This window comes from Panulirus ornatus, chromosome 2 (genome assembly GCF_036320965.1).
Source record: "Panulirus ornatus isolate Po-2019 chromosome 2, ASM3632096v1, whole genome shotgun sequence".
In the NCBI taxonomy this organism is placed as follows: Eukaryota; Metazoa; Arthropoda; class Malacostraca; order Decapoda; family Palinuridae; genus Panulirus; species Panulirus ornatus.
Window position 1 is genome coordinate 101,097,063 of NC_092225.1, and position 22,181 is coordinate 101,119,243.

The 22,181-nt window shown below is 40.7% G+C and overlaps 1 protein-coding gene across 3 annotated transcripts in view; it reads right to left on the reverse strand.

Moving 5' to 3' along the window:
• Positions 1–22,181, reverse strand: part of l(3)mbt (lethal (3) malignant brain tumor) — a 49,331-nt gene that overhangs the window by 9,345 nt on the left and 17,805 nt on the right. For all 3 annotated transcript variants that reach the window (XM_071680759.1, XM_071680748.1, XM_071680752.1), the window contains exons 6-8: positions 21,023–21,256; positions 18,392–18,536; positions 299–584 (exon numbers count right to left, since the gene is read on the reverse strand). In XM_071680759.1, the coding sequence (XP_071536860.1) occupies positions 299–584; positions 18,392–18,536; positions 21,023–21,256 (665 nt within the window). The remainder of the gene's footprint in view (positions 1–298; positions 585–18,391; positions 18,537–21,022; positions 21,257–22,181) is intronic.

A 22,181-nucleotide genomic window follows, 5' to 3' on the forward strand; every position in this document is an offset into this window, starting at 1 on the left:
TAAAATGTGAATAAAAGTTTTAAAAAAATTTCATGTTTCTTTATCAATAACCTCTGAAACTACATATAATTCATAAAAAATTACCAAAAAAAACTCTGTCATTTATCCTACATACTCATTACTATTTTATACAACACCAGGACCTCTTCTGAAGTTGGACTCTTTTGAGGTAAGAAGTTACATGACTAGATTGTGCTCCCTTTAGTTAACTGATGATGATAATTTCACACATGATGTTATCAAAAGCAGGCAGAGATTAATGACTATTATATAACTATGAATGACCCTCACTGCTTACCTCTTTGTTGCTATTACAGTAACATCTTTGAGATTTGGAAGAGTATCTTTATCAGGTACTGGGCTTGAAACATGTTCTGGCATTGTCTGTGAAGCCGGGACAGTCACTGGAAGAACCATAGGTTCAGGTATCTTAAGTGTTGCAGGTACTGATCCTGTTACTGATACAGTCACAGACCCTGTCCCAACAGCATGGGCCAATGCAGTTCCAGCAACAACCACAGGAGTGTCTTTCCGCTCTTCAAGCTGCTTTCCACTTTGAAGCAAAGGACGTGCTTCTCGTAGCACTGCAGAGAAAAAAAGATTTCCTACATTTTCCTTCACAGTACAATAATTCAAATCATTTTTCAGTCCTTTGATATTTTACTGTCAGACAAAATAAAATATTGCTGGAACTGGTTGCCTACCTAAGCTACGCTGCAGATATTTCAAACAGCCTCCCTTCCATTCCTAGTTCATATTTTGAAGTCACATGCTTTTACTATGGATCAGGTTAGTGCTCTTATACCCTCTTAAACATGATGTAATTTTAAAAGAATTACTTCCCTCATTGCTGAACTACATATATTCCCTAAATCTTTCTTTAAAAACTTGGTGTACCTTATAAATAAAGAATCGCATTCTTTTCATGTTAATCAGCATATGTTCCTGAAAAAGCAAACAATATACAGCAGAGTATGTTATTTCAATATGTATGACAATTGTTCGGTTTATGACATTAAAAGTACTACTGTGTATCACGACAGATTCTGTATAATTTCTATTTGTAAAATGAGCATAGATCAAAGATTATGCAAGACTTTGCTTACATTTTCAGTGATAAGTAATTCTCAAAGATATGTTAGCTTTTACCTACCTATGCAATGACTGGAGCATTTGGAGGATGCTGAAAGTTTCTACCTAATTCTATACCAATATGCAGTACATATTTTGCAAGTTTGTACCTTCTTTTATCATGACACGTTTACAATGAAAAGAGTATCAAATTATGACTAAGTGGGACTCTTAACTGTTGGAGGATTGAAAAAAGAAATGTCAATAAGAGGGCTAGAGTTTTGGAAGTGGCCCACACTGTTACTTTGCAAGCCTTCTCTTACTAGCAGTAGAGTCAGAAAGAAACCCTAAAATTCTGTGTATCCATCAAAGCCAGATATTGGGGGCCATAAGAACTGTATCAAAAATTATTCAAAATACGAAAGGTGGAACATATGGAGAGAATGAGTGAGGAAAGGTTGACAAAAAGGATATATGTGTCAGAAATGGAGGGAACAAGGAGAACAGGGAGACCAAATTGGAGATGGAAGGACGGAGTGAAAAAGACTGAATGACTTTGGCCTGAACGTGCAGGAGGGTGAAAGACATGCACAAGATAGAGTAAATTGGAATGATATGGTATGCTGGGGTTGATGTGCTGTCAAAGGACTAAACCAGGGTAAGTGAAGTGTCCAGGGTAAACCTTGGAAAGTTCTGTGGGGCCTGGTTGTGGATAGGGAGATATGATTTCAGTGTGGTACACAAGAAGGGCCACAGAATGCATGTGAGTCGATGTGGCCATTCTTCATCTGCCCCTGATGCTACCTTGCTAATGCAGGAAACAACAATCAAGTATGAAAAAAAGATGGAGGAGAAGAAAGGATGTAAAGAAAGATAAAAAAAAATTATTTATTATTTTGCTTTGTCGCTGTATCCCACGTTAGCGAGGTAGCACAAGGAAACAGATGAAAGAATGGCCCAACCCACCCACATACACATGTATATACATACACGTCCACACACGCAAATATACATACCTATACATCTCAATGCATATATATATATATACACACACAGACATATACATATATACACATGTACATAATTCATAGTCTGCCTTTATTCATTCCCATCGCCACCCCGCCACACATGAAATAACAACCCCCTTCCCCCTCATGTGTGCGAGGTAGCGCGAGGAAAAGACAACAAAGGCCCCATTCATTCACACTCAGTCTCCAGCTGTCATGTAATAATGCACCGAAACCACAGCTCCCTTTCCACATTCAGGCCCCACAGAACGTTCCATGGTTTACCCCAGACGCTTCACATGCCCTGGTTCAATCCATTGACAGCACGTCAACCCCGGTATACCACACTGTTCCAATTCACTCTATTCCTTGCACGCCTTTCACCCTCCTACATGTTCAGGCCTCGATCACTCAAAATCTTTTTCACTCTTATCTTTCCACCTCCAATTTGGTCTCCCACTTCTCGTTCCCTCCACCTCTGACACATATATCCTCTTGGTCAATCTTTTCTCATCCTCTCCATGTGACCAAACCATTTCAAAACACCTTCTTCTGCTCTCTCAACCACACTCTTTTTATTACCACACATCTCTCTTACCCTATTATTACTTACTCAATCAAACCACCTCATACCACACATCTCTCTTACCCTATTATTACTTACTCAATCAAACCACCTCACACCACATATTGTCCTCAAACATCTCATTTCCAGCACATCCACCCTCCTGCGCACAACTCTATCCATAGCCCACGCCTAGCAACCATACAACATTGTTGGAACCACTATTCCTTCAAACATACCCATTTTTACTTTCCGAGATAATGTTCTCGACTTCCACACATTCTTCAAGGCTCCCAGAATTTTTGCCCCCTCCCCCACCCTATGATTCACTTCCGCTTCCATGGTTCCATCCGCTGCCAAATCCACTCCCAGATATCTAAAACACTTCTCCTCCAGTTTTTCTCCATTCAAACTTACCTCCCCCCAAAAAAATGAGATAAAAATTTATCCCTGGGATAGGGGAGAAAGAACACTTCCCATGTATTCCCTGTGTGTCGTAGAAGGCGACTAAAAGGGGAGGGAGCAGGGGACTGGAAATCCTCCCCTCTCATTTTCAATTTTCCAAAAGAAGGAGCAGAGAAGGGGGCCATGTGAGGCTATTCCCTCAAAGGCTCAGTCCTCTGTTCTTAACACTACCTCGCTAACACGTGAAATGACATATAGTATGAAAAAAAATCAAATATGAGTGGATTTATTATATATGGCTTAGCCATCTGTTCCAGACAGTACTTAGCTCATAATAGAAGAAACAGTGTATTCACATATCAAAGAAAAAATAAATTATCAAATATGCAGGAAGTGGCTTGAAACAATGTGAGACAGGCATACCTTACATTCCTCTTAACAATAATAAGAAAAATTCCTTCCCTGGGTGCTTGTGGTATACTACCTACTACATTACCTATCGCACTAAGATGCTCTAGCAGCTCATACAAGTATCGTATGTTGTAACACTAAACTCCACTGGCTAAATGTGTTAAAAATGCTCTTGAGAATTTACTGAAATGTCATAACCTGAGTGTGAATTCTACAACTGGATCTCCTCTGAAACTTTCTTAGTTATTTAACGGAATTTTTTTTTTTTCACTTTTATGTAGTCTGCATACAGTTTCTTTATTTAACAAATATTCTACCACAATTCTATGAGACAAAGAATATTTATTTTGCTTTGTCGCTGTCTCCCGCGTTAGCGAGGTCGCGGAAGGAAACAGACGAAAGAATGGCCCAACCCGCCCACATACACATGTATATACATACACGTCCATACACGCAAATATACATACCTATACATCTCAATGTACATATATATATACACACACAGACATATACATATATACACATGTACATAATTCATACTGTCTGCCTTTATTTGTTCCCATCGCCACCCCGCCACACATGGAATAACAACCCCCTCCCCCCTCATGTGTGCGAGGTAGCGCTAGGAAAAGACACCAAAAGCCCCATTCGTTCACACTCAGTCTCTAGCTGTAAATGTAATGATGCACCGAAACCACAGTGCCCTTTCCACATCCAGGCCCCACACAACTTTCCATGGTTTACCTCAGATGCTTCACATGCCCTGGTTCAATCCATTGACAGCACGTCGACCCCAGTATACCACATCGTTCCAATTCACTCTATTCCTTGCACGCCTTTCACCCTCCTGCATGTTCAGGCCCCGATCACTCAAAATCCTTTTCACTCCATCCTTCCACCTCCAATTTGGTCTCCCACTTCTCCTCGTTCCCTCCACCTCTGACACATATATCCTCTTGGTCAATCTTTCCTCACTCATTCTCTCCATGTGACCAAACCATTTCAAAACACCCTCTTCTGCTCTCTCAAACCACACTCTTTTTATTTCCACACATCTCTCTTACCCTTATATTACTTACTCGATCAAAACACCTCACACCACATATTGTCCTCAAACATCTCATGTCCAGCACATCCACCCTCCTCTGCACAACTCTATCCATAGCCCACGCCTCGCAACCATACAACATTGTTGGAACCACTATTCCTTCAAACATACCCATTTTTGCTTTCCGAGATAATGTTCTCGACTTCCACGCATTCTTCAATGCTCCCAGAATTTTCGCCCCCTCCCCCACCCTATGATTCACTTCCGCTTCCATGGTTCCATTCGCTGCCAGATCCACTCCCAGATATCTAAAACACTTTACTTCCTCCAGTTTTTCTCCATTCAAACTTACCTCCCAATTGACTTGACCCTCAACCCTACTGTACCTAATAACCTTGCTCTTATTCACATTTACTCTTAACTTTCTTCTTTCACACACTTTACCAAACTCAGTCACCAGCTTCTGCAGTTTCTTACATGAATCAGCCACCAGTGCTGTATCATCAGCGAACAACAACTGACTCACTTCCCAAGCTCTCTCATCCACAACAGACTGCATACTTGCCCCTCTTTCCAAAACTCTTGCATTCACCTCCCTAACAACCCATCCATAAACAAATTAAACAACCATGGAGACATCACACACCCCTGCCGCAAACCTACATTCACTGAGAACCAATCACTTTCCTCTCTTCCTACACATACACATGCCTTACATCCTCGATAAAAACTTTTCACTGCTTCTAACAACTTGCCTCCCACACCATATATTCTTAGAAGAATATATGGTCTGAAAATATAGCCAATCTGCCTAGTAATTCCATGATATAACATGCATTTATCTATCTTCCTAACTCCATGTTCATCTCATTATTACATTCCCAGTGCAATAGGGTAAATCAGGAACATACTGTCTCTAAACATAACTCATAATCTTCAACCTATGCCAAAAGAGTTAAAGTGAAACATGGACTTCCACCCACAAAGAAGTACTTATTACATCATCATTCTACAAACAACTTTTTGAAACCAAGTCCATTCATACTAACATCAAATATAGAATATTTATAAAGCATTCTATCCCAACATTCCTTCGCATCTTCATCTGAAACATCCTTAGCCCTAATCACAACTCCCATTGTATTTATCCATTTCCTCTGTAATCTACTTCCCCACCTTTTACCTTCTACTGTATTGCTTTATATCTTCTTGACCAATCTAACATTGGCTTATGTTCTCCATGACTATACCTTCCTTAGGGAATTTCATCTATGCACCTTCCTACTGTCTTTTTTGAATCAGAAAACTTCCTATTTTCATTCTATCTAATCTACTGATACCTCATAGCCTACAATTAGATGTATCAAGTATGGATGAGCAATACATGACCACCTCAGACTTGACAAGCATGACATAAAATCAGTGCTACTCTTCCTCTGTGAGATATGCTAAAACATTATCTTAAGAGGACAAAAAAAAAAGCAAATGAAATAAACAGTAATAAGGAAATAGAGGCTAAAAAGCTAGCAGACAGTGAGGATGGTGACTGTGAAGTGGAGATCAGGATGATCATGATTTAAAAGGAAAAGTAAATGAAGAAAGAATCAATAATAATGAAAAGACTGAAAGTCATTCTAGGAAAGAGAAGTGAAATATATAACACTGCTAATAATGAAAGCTTGAAAAACACTTTAGAAGAAAGTAGAGGATTAAGTAACATAACTAATACCGAAAACAGGAAAGACATTCCAGAAGAAAGTAGTGAAATAAATAACAGAGGTAACAGGGATGAAAATAAAATAAAAGATTAGGAATTAAAGAGATGTAAATCAAACAAGAAATAGATATGAATACTCTTCTATCTACCTATATCTCTGATACCCATTACCAACAGGAACTCCCATCAAGGGGTGGCCATGGCAAAAGAGTCTCCACTTACTCCACTTATTCTTCCTCTGTTTCCTTCCTCCAGTATTCCTCCACCTTATTTGCCCATGTCACAGATGGTCTTCCACTCACACCAACCCCTTTAATTGTACTATCTTACACTCCCCTCGTAAACTCCCAGACTCGCATTCTTTCTACATACCCAAACGACCCCAAAGTATTATGTTTCACCCATTCTACCACTCCACAATTCATTCCGTTTGCATTTCTTGCCATACCACAGCTTTCATACATCCTTTCATTTCCTTCTTCATTCCATCTAGTCACACCACATGCTCTTCTCAAATAGCTCATTTACACAGCCTGGATTCTTGACTTCTGTGCCTCATTCCATGTCCATGTTTAAGCTGCATTGGTCAGGGTTGGGAGGACTATGCTGTTCCTTAATCCTATCTTCACTTCCATATTAAACCTCTACCATTCATTATTCTGTTAAGGGACCCAATGACTCCTCTGTCCTGTACTGCTCTCTCCCTTATCTCTCCTACCACATCACCACACTTACCCAAGACAGCTCCCAGATACTTAATTCCCTCACTTCTTCATTCTCCCCCCCCCCCCAACCACAGCACAATTAAGTACACTTTCTTCTTTCACTCTATATGGTTTTAAAAAATCTTTCCTTTCACTCCATTTCCTTTCAAACACCATTACTTTACTTTTACCTTCAATCTCCTCCACTTACCTGCCTCACACCTACATGTATCCCAAAGCTTTTGCTCAGCTCTCCATTTACTCTTACACATCCATTTGCTCCTCTATAGAAGGGTTTTACACCATCTAACAGTTTTCCCCCTGAACCATACATCCTTAAAATATCCCACAGAGCATTCCACTCAACTCTGTCATATGCTTTCTCTAGATCTATAAAAGCTGCATACAACTTCTCACCTTTCACTAAATACTTTTCCATTGTCACCTTTACTCTGATCCAAACATCCATTTCCTAAAACCCCTTTGCTCTTCACTTATTTTGCATTCAGTCACTTCCATCACTCTGTCAATATTCTTGCATACACTTTTCCTTGTATACTTACCAGACTTATTATCTTATAACTGCTACATACATCCTTAACACCTTTTTCCTCAGAATAAGTTTAACTGAGGAAAATACCTCCCAAAGGGATGGAAAAGGGTCAATTATGAGTTCAGCCACACAACAAAAACCACATGCAGGCACTTTCAAAAATAAGGTGACTGTAATTGGGATATTTTATCTATCTACATATCTGATGCCATTCCCTTCGGGAACTCCCATCGAGGGGGCAGTAACAGCAAAAGTCTCTGTTTATCCCTGTCCTTATATGTCTTCCCTCATTTCTCTCTCTCCAATACTCTTCCACTCTATTTCCCCATGCCACAGGTGGTCTTTCTCTCACACCTACTCCTTTAATCTTACTATAATACACTCTCCTTGTAATTTCCTAGTCTTAAATTTTTTCACACACTCAAACCCACTCTACCATGACACAATCAATTCCTTTTGTACTCCTTACTATACTCTCATACATCCAATCAATACTTTCTTCATTCCATCTAGTCACACAACAAGCTCCTCTCAAATAATTCATTTTCAGCACCTGGATTCTTGACCTCTGTGACTCATATTTGCAGCCAAAATATGTCCATATTTTGGCTGCAAGGGGCAGGAGGAGGATGCTCTCCCTTAATCCTTTCTTCACTTCCATACTTACACCTTTACCCTTCATTATTCAACTAAAGGACCCAATGATTCTTCTACCCTTATCTCCCCTTCCATATCATCAAAATTACCCAGTAAATGGGGATAAATGATGTAGATTTCACATCCCCCAAGAACAGTAAGGCTATATAAGGAAATGCCAACTGAGAGTCACTATCACAAGATATATGAGAAAGACTGGACAAATCTACACCTGAATAGGCATTGGATACAAGACAACTAAGAGCAGGAACAAAAATGGGGACATAGAATACAGATGTCAAGAGAACATGACAAACATAGGAAAACAAAACTGGAATTGCAGAGAATACAGGAATGACAGGAACAGAGTGCTGAGACGTACAGAAAGTATATCAACAGAAAGAGTATGCTACAAGCCACTTGGCAGCAACAGTAACAACATGAAACCAAACCAAGCAATTTCTCGGCAGAAATACTAGTGGAAATATCAAGGAACCCAGCAAAACCAAACATGTGAAAGAAACAGACCAGAAAACAGTACATGTCAAAGAAACAGAACAAGTAAAGAACAGACACAGATATAAAAGAGAAAGAATAAACAAACCAAGAAAAATATCATATACAAATTTTTTTTTTTTTTTTTTTTGTCGCTGTCTCCCGCGTTTGCGAGGTAGCGCAAGGAAACAGACGAAAGAAATGGCCCAACCCACCCCCATACACATGTATATACATATGTCCACACACGCAAATATACATACCTACACAGCTTTCCATGGTTTACCCCAGACGCTTCACATGCCCTGATTCAATCCACTGACAGCACTTCAACCCCAGTATACTGCATCGATCCAATTCACTCTATTCCTTGCCCTCCTTTCACCCTCCTGCATGTTCAGGCCCCGATCACACAAAATCTTTTTCACTCCATCTTTCCACCTCCAATTTGGTCTCCCACTTCTCCTCGTTCCCTCCACCTCCAACACATATATCCTCTTGGTCAATCTTTCCTCACTCATTCTCTCCATTTGCCCAAACCATTTCAAAACACCCTCTTCTGCTCTCTCAACCACGCTCTGTTTATTCCCACACATCTCTCTTACCCTTACATTACTTACTCGATCAAACCACCTCACACCACACATTGTCCTCAAACATCTCATTTCCAGCACATCCATCCTCCTGCGCACAACTCTATCCATAGCCCACGCCTTGCAACCATACAACATTGTTGGAACCACTATTCCTTCAAACATACCCATTTTTGCTTTCCGAGATAATGTTCTCGACTTCCACACATTCTTCAAGGCTCCCAGGATTTTCGCCCCCTCCCCCACCCTATGATCCACTTCCGCTTCCATGGTTCCATCCGCTGCCAGATCCACTCCCAGATATCTAAAACACTTTACTTCCTCCAGTTTTTCTCCATTCAAACTTACCTCCCAATTGACTTGACCCTCAACCCTACTGTACCTAATAACCTTGCTCTTATTCACATTTACTCTTAACTTTCTTCTTTCACACACTTTACCAAACTCAGTCACCAGCTTCTGCAGTTTCTCACATGAATCAGTCACCAGCGCTGTATCGTCAGCGAACAACAACTGACTCACTTCCCAAGCTCTCTCATCCCCAACAGACTTCATACTTGCCCCTCTTTCCAAAACTCTTGCATTTACCTCCCTAACAACCACATCCATAAACAAATTAAACAACTATGGAGACATCACACACCCCTGCCGCAAACCTACATTCACTGAGAACCAATCACTTTCCTCTCTTCCTACACGTACACATGCCTTACATCCTCGATAAAAACTTTTCACTGCTTCTAACAACTTGCCTCCCACACCATATATTCTTAATACCTTCCACAGAGCATCTCTATCAACTCTATCATAAGCCTTCTCCAGATCCATAAATGCTACATACAAATCCATTTGCTTTCCTAAGTATTTCTCACATACATTCTTCAAAGCAAACACCTGATCCACACATCCTCTACCACTTCTGAAACCACACTGCTCTTCCCCAATCTGATGCTCTGTACATGCCTTCACCCTCTCAATCAATACCCTTCCATATAATTTACCAGGAATACTCAACAAACTTATACCTCTGTAATTTGAGCACTCACTTTTATCCCCTTTGCCTTTGTACAATGGCACTATGCATGCATTCCGCCAATCCTCAGGCACCTCATCATGAGTCATACATACATTAAATAACCTTACTGACCAGTCAATAATACAGTCACCCCTTTTTTTAATAAATTCCACTGCAATACCATCCAAACCTGCTGCCTTGCCGGCTTTCATCTTCCGCAAAGCTTTTACTACCTCTTCTCTGTTTGCCAAATCATTTTCCCTAACCCTCTCACTTTGCACACCACCTCGACCAAAACACCCTATATCTGCCACACATTCAACAAACCTTCAAAATACTCACTCCATCTCCTTCTCACATCACCACTACTTGTTATCACCTCCCCATTTGCGCCCTTCACTGAAGTTCCCATTTGCTCCCTTGTCTTACGCACTTTATTTACCTCCTTCCAGAACATTTTTTTTTTTTTTTTTTTTTTTTTTTTTTTTATACTTTGTCGCTGTCTCCCGCATTTGCGAGGTAGCGCAAGGAAACAGACGAAAGAAATGGCCCAACCCCCCCCCCCATACACATGTACATACACACGTCCACACACGCAAATATACATACCTACACAGCTTTCCATGGTTTACCCCAGACGCTTCACATGCCTTGATTCAATCCACTGACAGCACGTCAACCCCTGTATACCACATCGCTCCAATTCACTCTATTCCTTGCCCTCCTTTCACCCTCCTGCATGTTCAGGCCCCGATCACACAAAGGTCGTAGAAAGCGACTAGAGGGGACGGGAGCGGGGGGCCGGAAATCCTCCCCTCCTTGTATTAACTTTCTAAAATGGGAAACAGAACATCTTTTTATTCTCCCTAAAATTTAACGATACTCTCTCACCCCAACTCTCATTTGCCCTCTTTTTCACCTCTTGCATCTTTTTCTTGACCTCCTGTCTCTTTCTTTTATACATCTCCCATTCAATTGCATTTTTTCCCTGCAAAAATCTACAAAGCTTAATAAGTAAAGACAGTGAAAATCCACTACCTGAATGGACAAAAAAGTGAAAGTAATACAATACTTATCAGAAACTTGGCTAAGAGAATAAAAAAAAAAAGCAGACCTGGTATGTTATTAGACATTCAGAGCATACAAAAATATGATCTAATAAGGCAGTTTTCCAATATATGTACACAATGTAAAGCAGAGAAATTGTGAAACATCACCATTAAACATACCAGCCAAAGACAAATTCAACATAGCAACATAAAAAGTGCCTATGACTAAGACATACAAAGTGAATGATACCCTACTGAGTAGAATTACAAAGAAGTATGGAACAATCCAAGCAAACAATAATTTGGTTACCTGACTTCAGCTTTAATTTCAATGAATGGGGAAAAAAGAGAACCAGAGTATGGATGCAAAGTTAGATCTAAAACAGTAAACAACATATCAGCAAAACAAAGGGAACAGCTAGAAATGATGGAAAATGTATGTCAAGTAATATATCTAGTTCAAGTAATAAAGTGAACATCAAGAAACATCAACACAGACTGACTACATAAACAATACCACACTCATTACAGACAATGAAGTTAGCAAAAAATCTCAGATCATAACATTGTCAAAGCTACAAATTACTGATCAGCAATAGAGACATACAAACAGAATGTTCCTGTGGAGGATAAAAGCAAATTGTGTAACCTAAATTCCTGTTGTGTCAAAACAGAGGGAAATGGTTTAATAGCAAGACAGCATCCTCAGAATGGAGCATGGTCTTCAACAACAGTGGTGCAAAAATTAACACAATACTTTCATATGAATATAAGAAAGAACAAATTTCATATAAAACATGAAGCAAGAGATACCATGAAAAGAAAAACAATAAATGAACTGAAGAGAATGGATAAAAAAGTAGAGCTCTGCAATAAGCAAGGATAAGACGGAACAGCTGGATGAAAATGCAGGAAATGCACATGAGGAAATTATGGAGTCATATCAACAGAAAAAAGAGAGGAAAGAGTAATAGGAAGCATGGAGCAAAATCTAAAAGTTCTTATATTCATTTATTTATTATACTTAACCACTGTCTCCCATGTTAGCGATGTAGCACAAGGAAACAGACAAGGAATGACTAGCTGTCATGTGTAATTCACCAAAACCACAGCTCCCTTTACACATCCAGGCCCCACAGACCTTTCCATGGTTTACCCCAGACACTTCACATGCCCTGGTTCAATCCATTGACAGCACGTCGACCCCAGTATATCACATCGTTCCAATTTACTCTATTCCTTGCATGCCTTTCATCCTCCTTTACGTTCAAGCCCCGATCACTCAAAATCTTTTTCACTCCATTCTTCCACCTCCAATTTGGTCTCCCACCTCTCCTTCTTCCCTTCACCTCTGAAACATATATCCTCTTTGTCATTCTTTCCTCACTCATTCTCTTCATGTGACCAAACTATTTCAACACACCCTCTTCTGCTCTCTTAACCACACTGTTTTTATTACCACACATCTCTCTTACCCTTTCATTACTTACTCAATCAAACCACCTCCCACCACATATTGTCTGTCCTCAAACATTTCATTTTCAACACATCCATCCTCCCCTGCACAACCCTATCTATAGCCCATGCCTCACAACCATATAACATTGTTGGAACCACTATTCCTTCAAACTTACCCATTTTTGCTCTCCAAGATAACATTCTCACCTTCCACTCATTCTTCAATGCTCCCAGAATCTTTGCCCTCTCCCCCACTCTGTGACTCGCCTCCGCTTCCATGGTTCCATCCTTTTAAGTCCACTCCCAGATATCTAAAACACTTTACTCCCTCCAGTTTTTCTCCATTCAAACTTACCTTCCAATTAACTTGTCCCTCAACCCTACTGAACCTAATAACCTTACTCTTATTCACATTTAGTCTCAACTTTCTTCTTTCACACACTTTATCAAACTCAGTCACCAACTTCAGCAGTTTCTCACCCGAATCAGCCACTAGCACTGTATCATCAGCAGACAATAATTGACTCACTTCCCATACCCTCTCATCCAGAACAGACTGTGTACTTGCCCCTCTCCAAAACTCTTGCATTCGCCTCCCTAACCACCCCATCCATCACTAAAAGTTCTATTTGTATATATAAATAAAGCAAAGTACAGAATGGAAAAAGGTGAGAACAATGGAAGTAAGGGGAGTGGGGGAGGAATGGGATGTATTTAGGGAATCAGTGATGGATTGCGCAAAAGATGCTTGTGGCATGAGAAGAGTGGGAGGTGGGTTGATTAGAAAGGGTAGTGAGTGGTGGGATGAAGAAGTAAGATTATTAGTGAAAGAGAAGAGAGAGGCATTTGGACGATTTTTGCAGGGAAAAAATGCAATTGAGTGGGAGATGTATAAAAGAAAGAGACAGAAGGTCAAGAGAAAGGTGCAAGAGGTGAAAAAGAGGGCAAATGAGAGTTGGGGTGAGAGAGTATCATTAAATCTTAGGGAGAATAAAAAGGGGGCGAAAATCCTGGGGGCCTTGAAGAATGTGTGGAAGTCGAGAACATTATCTCGGAAAGCAAAAATGGGTATGTTTGAAGGAATAGTGGTTCCAACAATGTTGTATGGTTGCAAGGCGTGGGCTATGGATAGAGTTGTGCGCAGAAGGATGGATGTGCTGGAAATGAGATGTTTGAGGACAATGTGTGGTGTGAGGTGGTTTGATCGAGTGAGTAACGTAAGGGTAAGAGAGATGTGTGGAAATAAAAAGAGTGTGGTTGAGAGAGCAGAAGAGGGTGTTTTGAAGTGGTTTGGGCACATGGAGAGGATGAGTGAGGAAAGATTGACCAAGAGGATATATGTGTCGGAGGTGGAGGGAACAAGGAGAAGAGGGAGACCAAATTGGAGGTGGAAAGATGGAGTGAAAAAGATTTTGTGTGATCGGGGCCTGAACATGCAGGAGGGTGAAAGGAGGGCAAGGAATAGAGTGAATTGGATCGATGTGGTATACCGGGGTTGACGTGCTGTCAGTGGATTGAATCAAGGCATGTGAAGCGTCTGGGGTAAACCATGGAAAGCTGTGTAGGTATGTATATTTGCGTGTGTGGACGTATGTATATACATGTGTATGGGGGGGGGGGGGGGGGGGCATTTCTTTCGTCTGTTTCCTTGCACTACCTCGCAAACACGGGAGACAGCGACAAAGTATAATAAATATAAAATAAATAAAAAGATGTTCCGGAAGGAGGTAAATAAAGTGCGTAAGACAAGGGAGCAAATGGGGACTTCAGTGAAGGGCGCAAATGGGGAGGTGATAACAAGTAGTGGTGATGTGAGAAGGAGATGGAGTGAGTATTTTGAAGGTTTGTTGAATGTGTTTGATGACAGAGTGGCAGATATAGGGTGTTTTGGTCGACGTGGTGTGCAAAGTGAGAGGGTTAGGGAAAATGATTTGGTAAACAGAGAAGAGGTAGTAAAAGCTTTGCGGAAGATAAAAGCCGGCAAGGCAGCAGGTTTGGATGGTATTGCAGTGGAATTTATTAAAAAAGGGGGTGACTGTATTATTGACTGGTTGGTAAGGTTATTTAATGTATGTATGACTCATGATGAGGTGCCTGAGGATTGGCGGAATGCGTGCATAGTGCCATTGTACAAAGGCAAAGGGGATAAAAGTGAGTGCTCAAATTACAGAGGTATAAGTTTGTTGAGTATTCCTGGTAAATTATATGGGAGGGTATTGATTGAGAGGGTGAAGGCATGTACAGAACATCAGATTGGGGAAGAGCAGTGTGGTTTTAGAAGTGGTAGAGGATGTGTGGATCAGGTGTTTGCTTTGAAGAATGTATGTGAGAAATACTTAGAAAAGCAAATGGATTTGTATGTAGCATTTATGGATCTGGAGAAGGCATATGATAGAGTTGATAGAGATGCTCTGTGGAAGGTATTAAGAATATATGGTGTGGGAGGCAAGTTGTTAGAAGCAGTGAAAAGTTTTTATCGAGGATGTAAGGCATGTGTACGTGTAGGAAGAGAGGAAAGTGATTGGTTCTCAGTGAATGTAGGTTTGCGGAAGGGGTGTGTGATGTCTCCATGGTTGTTTAATTTGTTTATGGATGGGGTTGTTAGGGAGGTGAATGCAAGAGTTTTGGAAAGAGCGGCAAGTATGAAGTCTGTTGGGGATGAGAGAGCTTGGGAAGTGAGTCAGTTGTTGTTCGCTGATGATACAGCGCTGGTGGCTGATTCATGTGAGAAACTGCAGAAGCTGGTGACTGAGTTTGGTAAAGTGTGTGAAAGAAGAAAGTTAAGAGTAAATGTAAATAAGAGCAAGGTTATTAGGTACAGTAGGGTTGAGGGTCAAGTCAATTGGGAGGTAAGTTTGAATGGAGAAAAACTGGAGGAAGTAAAGTGTTTTAGATATCTGGGAGTGGATCTGGCAGCGGATGGAACCATGGAAGCGGAAGTGGATCATAGGGTGGGGGAGGGGGCGAAAATTCTGGGAGCCTTGAAGAATGTGTGGAAGTCGAGAACATTATCTCGGAAAGCAAAAATGGGTATGTTTGAAGGAATAGTGGTTCCAACAATGTTGTATGGTTGCGAGGCGTGGGCTATGGATAGAGTTGTGCGCAGGAGGATGGATGTGCTGGAAATGAGACGTTTGAGGACAATGTGTGGTGTGAGGTGGTTTGATCGAGTAAGTAACGTAAGGGTAAGAGAGATGTGTGGAAATAAAAAGAGCGTGATTGAGAGAGCAGAAGAGGGTGTTTTGAAATGGTTTGGGCACATGGAGAGAATGAGTGAGGAAAGATTGACCAAGAGGATAAATGTGTCGGAGGTGGAGGGAACGAGAAGTGGGAGACCAAATTGGAGGTGGAAAGATGAAGTGAAAAAGATTTTGTGTGATCGGGGCCTGAACATGCAGGAGGGTGAAAGGAGGGCAAGGAATAGAGTGAACTGGATTGATGTGGTATACCAGGGTTGACGTGCTGTCAGTGGGTTGAATCAGGGCATGTGAAGCGTCTGGGGTAAACCATGGAAAGCTGTGTAGGTATGTATATTTGCGTGTGTGGACGTATGTATATACATGTGTATGGGGGTGTGTTGGGCTATTTCTTTCGTCTGTTTCCTTGCACTACCTCGCAAATGCGGGAGACAGCGGCAAAAAAAAAAAATAAAAAATAAAGCAAAGAACAAAAAATTGGAGATTGGGCCTTCTAAAGTAGAGGAACAAAAGGAAAGTCACCCAAAAAATTATGTGGAATGCTAATAAACCAAAAACAAGTCAGCATTCAGCTTTAGAACTAAAGACTTCAGAAAATTAAATAGTCTATCCTTTGAGTGACAATGCCCCAGAGATGCTGAAATTACAGATTGGGCCACAACAGAAGCAAATGACCAAGTTAAACTCTTCACTCTACTAGCTGGGGATTCATGCATGCTGGCCAACTCCTCTAGATGCAAATTCATGCATTGAGTTTCATGCCTCTACTTCAAGACTGCCTGCTGAGCCTGGGTGGCTGCCAAATATTTCTCACCACAGTCAGTCACCCTCCAGCAATGCCAATGACAATACATTCTCATGAGTTTTCTATGAAGGACACTGAACAAATCTTAACCAAATTCTGTGGGCCAGGCAAATGACCCTGAATTTGTTGATAACAATTATTTGTCCAGATCATGTGGAGTGATTTTATGGACAATGACTTTACCAACTGACCAAACTGAAACAGAAAGTATTTCTAGCGGGAGTGTAGGTAGAGTTGCCAGAGTCCAGCTGACCTCAAAAACACAATGTTATGAAAAAGTTATCAAAGAAGCACACTAATTATAACCTGAAAAGATTTATCATATAAGACAAAATAATATCAGAGATCAATTTTTCAGGGGAGTCTAATAAACCATAAAACGTGTGGTGTGACAACTCGCTTAACAATTTAGTCTTACCACCATACTATTTACTGCATTTTGCTCAAACCTCATAAATTTTTACACATTATCAGAGTGAAAGTAGTGGATGAAAAATACTTCTGAATTTCTTTCATTTTCATATGAATATCTTTGAAATTATATGGCAAAATACATCATTTACACAACAATGAGTGAGATTCACAAGGTTGCAGAGGAAAGCTAACCACAGATAGAGAGAACTCAGTGTCAGAACCTGATGGGATACCAGCCATATTCTTAAAGACAAAAGTGACTATAATGCGTGAAAACCTATTTTGATATTACAGAGACAAAGCATCAATAAAACCAGCAAGCATACATACATATATAGGTAGTAGTTGGTAGGCAACCAAAAACCAGGGAAGTATATCACCAGTACTACCCGCCTGGATATCGGAAAGGGTTAGTGATGCCTACGTGGTAAGCCAGCACTTCAGTGGTTGTCAAGCCACACTCCTCTTACTCAGGTAGCTGTCTTTCCTTTCTGCCTCACCCACATGTGGACGACCGGCATTCACTCCACAAACATACAATCTCTCCTTGTCAGAGATAACACTTAACAACACTTAACTCACACTGCTCATTCTTTGTAACTAGATTTCCAGCAAAATGTTAGAAGCAATAGACAAAGTAGTAGGTAGGAATATTTTGACATGAGCATTCGGTAGAAGTAGTCAATAGGAACATTATGGAGGAGCCTCTGCAAAACCTGCACTAGACTTGCTCTCTGCCAGTGGTATTCTAAGGGTGAGGCACTAAAGGATAAGAAGTGGCACTGGAGTTCACTGGTTATGTAGACTCTATTGTTGTGGCCACCCTCTTAAGGGGATTTAGTTGAAAACAGGTGTCAGAGATATAGATATACAGCACATATACATAAAACTGGGTTAAGCAACTAATAAAGCACAAAGAGTTAGCTCTGAACAATCTGTCTCTGACATATTGGCATTTTGAATAAATAAATGCCTATGGCAACTACCTACTCCCACATGAGAAGGAGCAGGATGTCATTAAACAGTTCCTCTCTTAGCTACCCTATTTCATGGACTCATGGTTGCACATCAGCACTATACACCTGGGCACAACTAGACAAAGACAATGAGCTACATGGGCACCACATAACTGAATGGTGAGGGTAATCAAATTCATTGCATACAGACACAACACTAGATCAAATATATAATTCAGTCAAGCTGGATATCAGGGTATACAAAAAAGGTCTCACAAAATAAAATACATACCATCAACTTGCTGTATATTGTCTGCTTGAATCTGGCCATTAGAAATCTTGAAATTAATCATATTTGACTTGTTTTGTCCCAAATTCACAGACAGCATATTCACAGGATTGGTATTGGACACAGGAGCAGAGCCTTGTTTGGAACCCTATAAAGATGGAGGATTTTACTTGTTTATGCAAAATATAAGATATGCACTTTCAATAAAATAAAATGGAAAGGAGAAAGAGGAAATACGTATTCAAAATGGGAGAAAGCAAGATGGTAGGGTTGAGGGTCAAGTCAATTGGGAGGTAAGTTTGAATGGAGAAAAACTGGAGGAAGTAAAGTGTTTTAGATATCTGGGAGTGGATCTGGCAGCGGATGGAACCATGGAAGCGGAAGTGGATCATAGGGTGGGGGAGGGGGCGAAAATTCTGGGAGTCTTGAAGAATGTGTGGAAGTCGAGAACATTATCTCGGAAAGCAAAAATGGGTATGTTTGAAGGAATAGTGGTTCCAACAATGTTGTATGGTTGCGAGGCGTGGGCTAAGGATAGAGTTGTGCGCATGAGGATGGATGTGCTGGAAATGAGACGTTTGAGGACAATGTGTGGTGTGAGGTGGTTTGATCGAGTAAGTAACGTAAGGGTAAGAGAGATGTGTGGAAATAAAAAGAGCGTGGTTGAGAGAGCAGAAGAGGGTGTTTTGAAATGGTTTGGGCACATGGAGAGAATGAGTGAGGAAAGATTGACCAAGAGGATATATGTGTCGGAGGTGGAGGGAACGAGGAGAAGTGGGAGACCAAATTGGAGGTGGAAAGATGGAGAGAAAAAGATTTTGTGTGATTGGGGCCTGAACATGCAGGAGGGTGAAAGGAGGGCAAGGAATAGAGTGAATTGGATCGATGTGGTATACCAGGGTTGACGTGCTGTCAGTGGATTGAATCAGGGCATGTGAAGCGTCTGGGGTAAACCATGGAAAGCTGTGTAGGTATGTATATTTGCGTGTGTGGACGTATGTATATACATGTGTATGGGGGTTTGTTCGGCCATTTCTTTCGTCTGTTTCCTTGCGCTACCTCGCAAACGCGGGACACAGCGAGAAAGCAAAAAAAAAAAAAATATTTATTTATCACATTGCTTTGTCGCTGTCTCCCGCGCTAGCGAGGTAGCGCAAGGAAACAGACAAAAGAATGGCCCAACCTACCCACATACACATGTATATACATACACGTCCATACACACAAATATACATACCTATACATCTCAACGTATACATATATACACACACAGACATATACATATAGACATGTTCATAATTCATACTGTCTGCCTTTATTCATTCCCATCGCCACCTCACCACACATGTAATAACAACCCCCTCCCCCCTCATGTGTGTGAGGTAGCGCTAGGAAAAGACAACAAAGGCCACATTCGTTCACACTCAGTCTCTAACTGTCATGTAATAATGAACCGAAACCACAGCTCCCTTTCCACATCCAGGCCCCACAGAACTTTCCATGGTTTACCCCAAACGCTTCACATGCCCTGGTTCAATCCATTGACAACACGTCGACCCCGGTATACCACATCATTCCAATTCACTCTATTCCTTGCACGCCTTTCACCCTCCTGCATGTTCAGGCCCCGATAACTCAAAATCTTTTTCACTCCATCTTTCCACCTCCAATTTGGTCTCTTACTTCTCCTCGTTCCCTCCACCCCTGACACATATATCCTCTTGGTCAATCTTTCCTCACTCATTCTCTCCATGTGACCAAACCATTTCAAAGCACTCTCTTCTGCTCTCTCAACCACATTCTTTTTATTACCACACATCTCTCTTACCCTATTATTACTTACTCGATCAAACCACCTCACACCACATATTGTCATCAAACACCTCATTTCCAGCACATCCACCCTCCTCCGCACAACTCTATCCATAGCCCATGCCTCGCAACCATATAACATTGCTGGAACCACTATTCCTTCAAAAATACCCATTTTGCTTTCTGAGATAATGTTCTCGACTTCCACACACTCTTCAACGCTCCCAGAATTTTCGCCCCCTCCCCCACCCTATAATTCACTTCCGCTTCCATGGTTCCATCCCCTACCAAATCCACTCCCAGATATCTAAAACACTTCACTTCCTCGTTTTTCTCCATTCAAACTTACCCCCCAATTGACTTGACCCTCAAACCTATTGTACCTAATAACCTTGCTCTTATTCACATTTACTCTCAGCTTTATTCTTTCACTCACTTTACCACTTTACTGGTAAAAGCGATCTATAATAAAAAGTTTGGCAAAGATACTTCATTGGTGGCCCAACTGTATAACATAATAAACAGATTAATTTTAAAACTCAAATGAGCAAAGTCTACACAGAGTAAATAAAGTGGAAATGTAATGTTTCTCTAAAGGGAATGGGCATCAAAGATATCGACTGACAGACTGATAGAATCAACACAGACCAGAAGTCTGATGAAACCTTGACAATGATAAGCTAAAGTGTTAACAAATCATGATTGAACATGCAAAAGAATACAAAAAAGATAAATAAGTTATTCAAATGCAACTGGGAAACATTCATGATGTACAGTAAATTATATTTTTCCTAAGGAAAATGGAAAATTGTCAAAAAGTACCTTGCCAGTAATAATGCTAATCGTGGCACCTCCAGTCTTGGCCAAAGCTGCTGCACCCTTGACAGTTGATGGTGTGGCAGCTTGTAAAAGCAGTGGTTGGGGAGAATGGGGTGAAGATTGCCCCTCCTTCTTGCTAGTGACACCACCACCTGCCCCACTACTCCCACCACCCGTCCCCGCCTGAAGAAGGGCACTGTACGAGAGGACTGCTTTATTTGCAACTCCTGTGCGTACCTGTGACAGAGATGATAAATATATGTATGCAATAGCTGCATAAGGATAATTCAGCAAACTATACCCTTAGCTTCATTCTTCATGTATTTTTCCTGAAATGCTTGATATATTAAACACATATAAAATGCAAACACAAGGAGGAAAGTTTACTTTCATATATTTTGCACCAAAGTAACAAAATAGAAAATCAAAAGTTTTTATGAAAGACTCTTCTGAACTTTAGATGTGACAAGCTGATGGCACAACAGCTTCTCAAGTTTTAGGACAATGTTTTGGATTGTGAATTACATAGAAGGCCCAAAGCAAGAGAATAATAGTCCCTAGACCACCCTAAATCACCGTCAGTAACTTTCACAGTTTTTTAATGAACTATGAATTCATAAAACAAGGTTAACTAGGTATGTCATCTTAACTATGGACAGCAACATATTTTCCTTTTTACCTCTGGTCACAATGCCAAGCAAGAGTCATTTGGAGGAGAATAGGATCAAAAAGCAGAATAACAGGAGAAACAAGTTCAGAAGGTACAATGATTTGAAGAATACATAAAGAAACAGAGGAATGATCATGAAAAGTGTCACTGTATGCAAGAGGAAGTTGGGAACCAAAAAATATATTTAAAAGGCATGATAACAATAGTAAATCAATGAAGGGATTGAAACAGAATGTAACTAAAGGAAAGCAGGATCAAACAATGAAAGTGTTAGAGCAAGAGCCCAGATAGGTCTTCCCAAGTTGTCCTTGAGATAAAACTAGAGAAAATGCCCATAACATTGAGACTGGAGGCTGTACATTAAAGAGGGTAGAGATCATGAGCAAATTCTGAGCCTGTTGATCAGATACATATGGTAATGACTGATGCAGTGGAACAGAGACTTGGGGACGCTGAAACCAAGGCTTTAAATTGTGCATATCTGTGGATGAT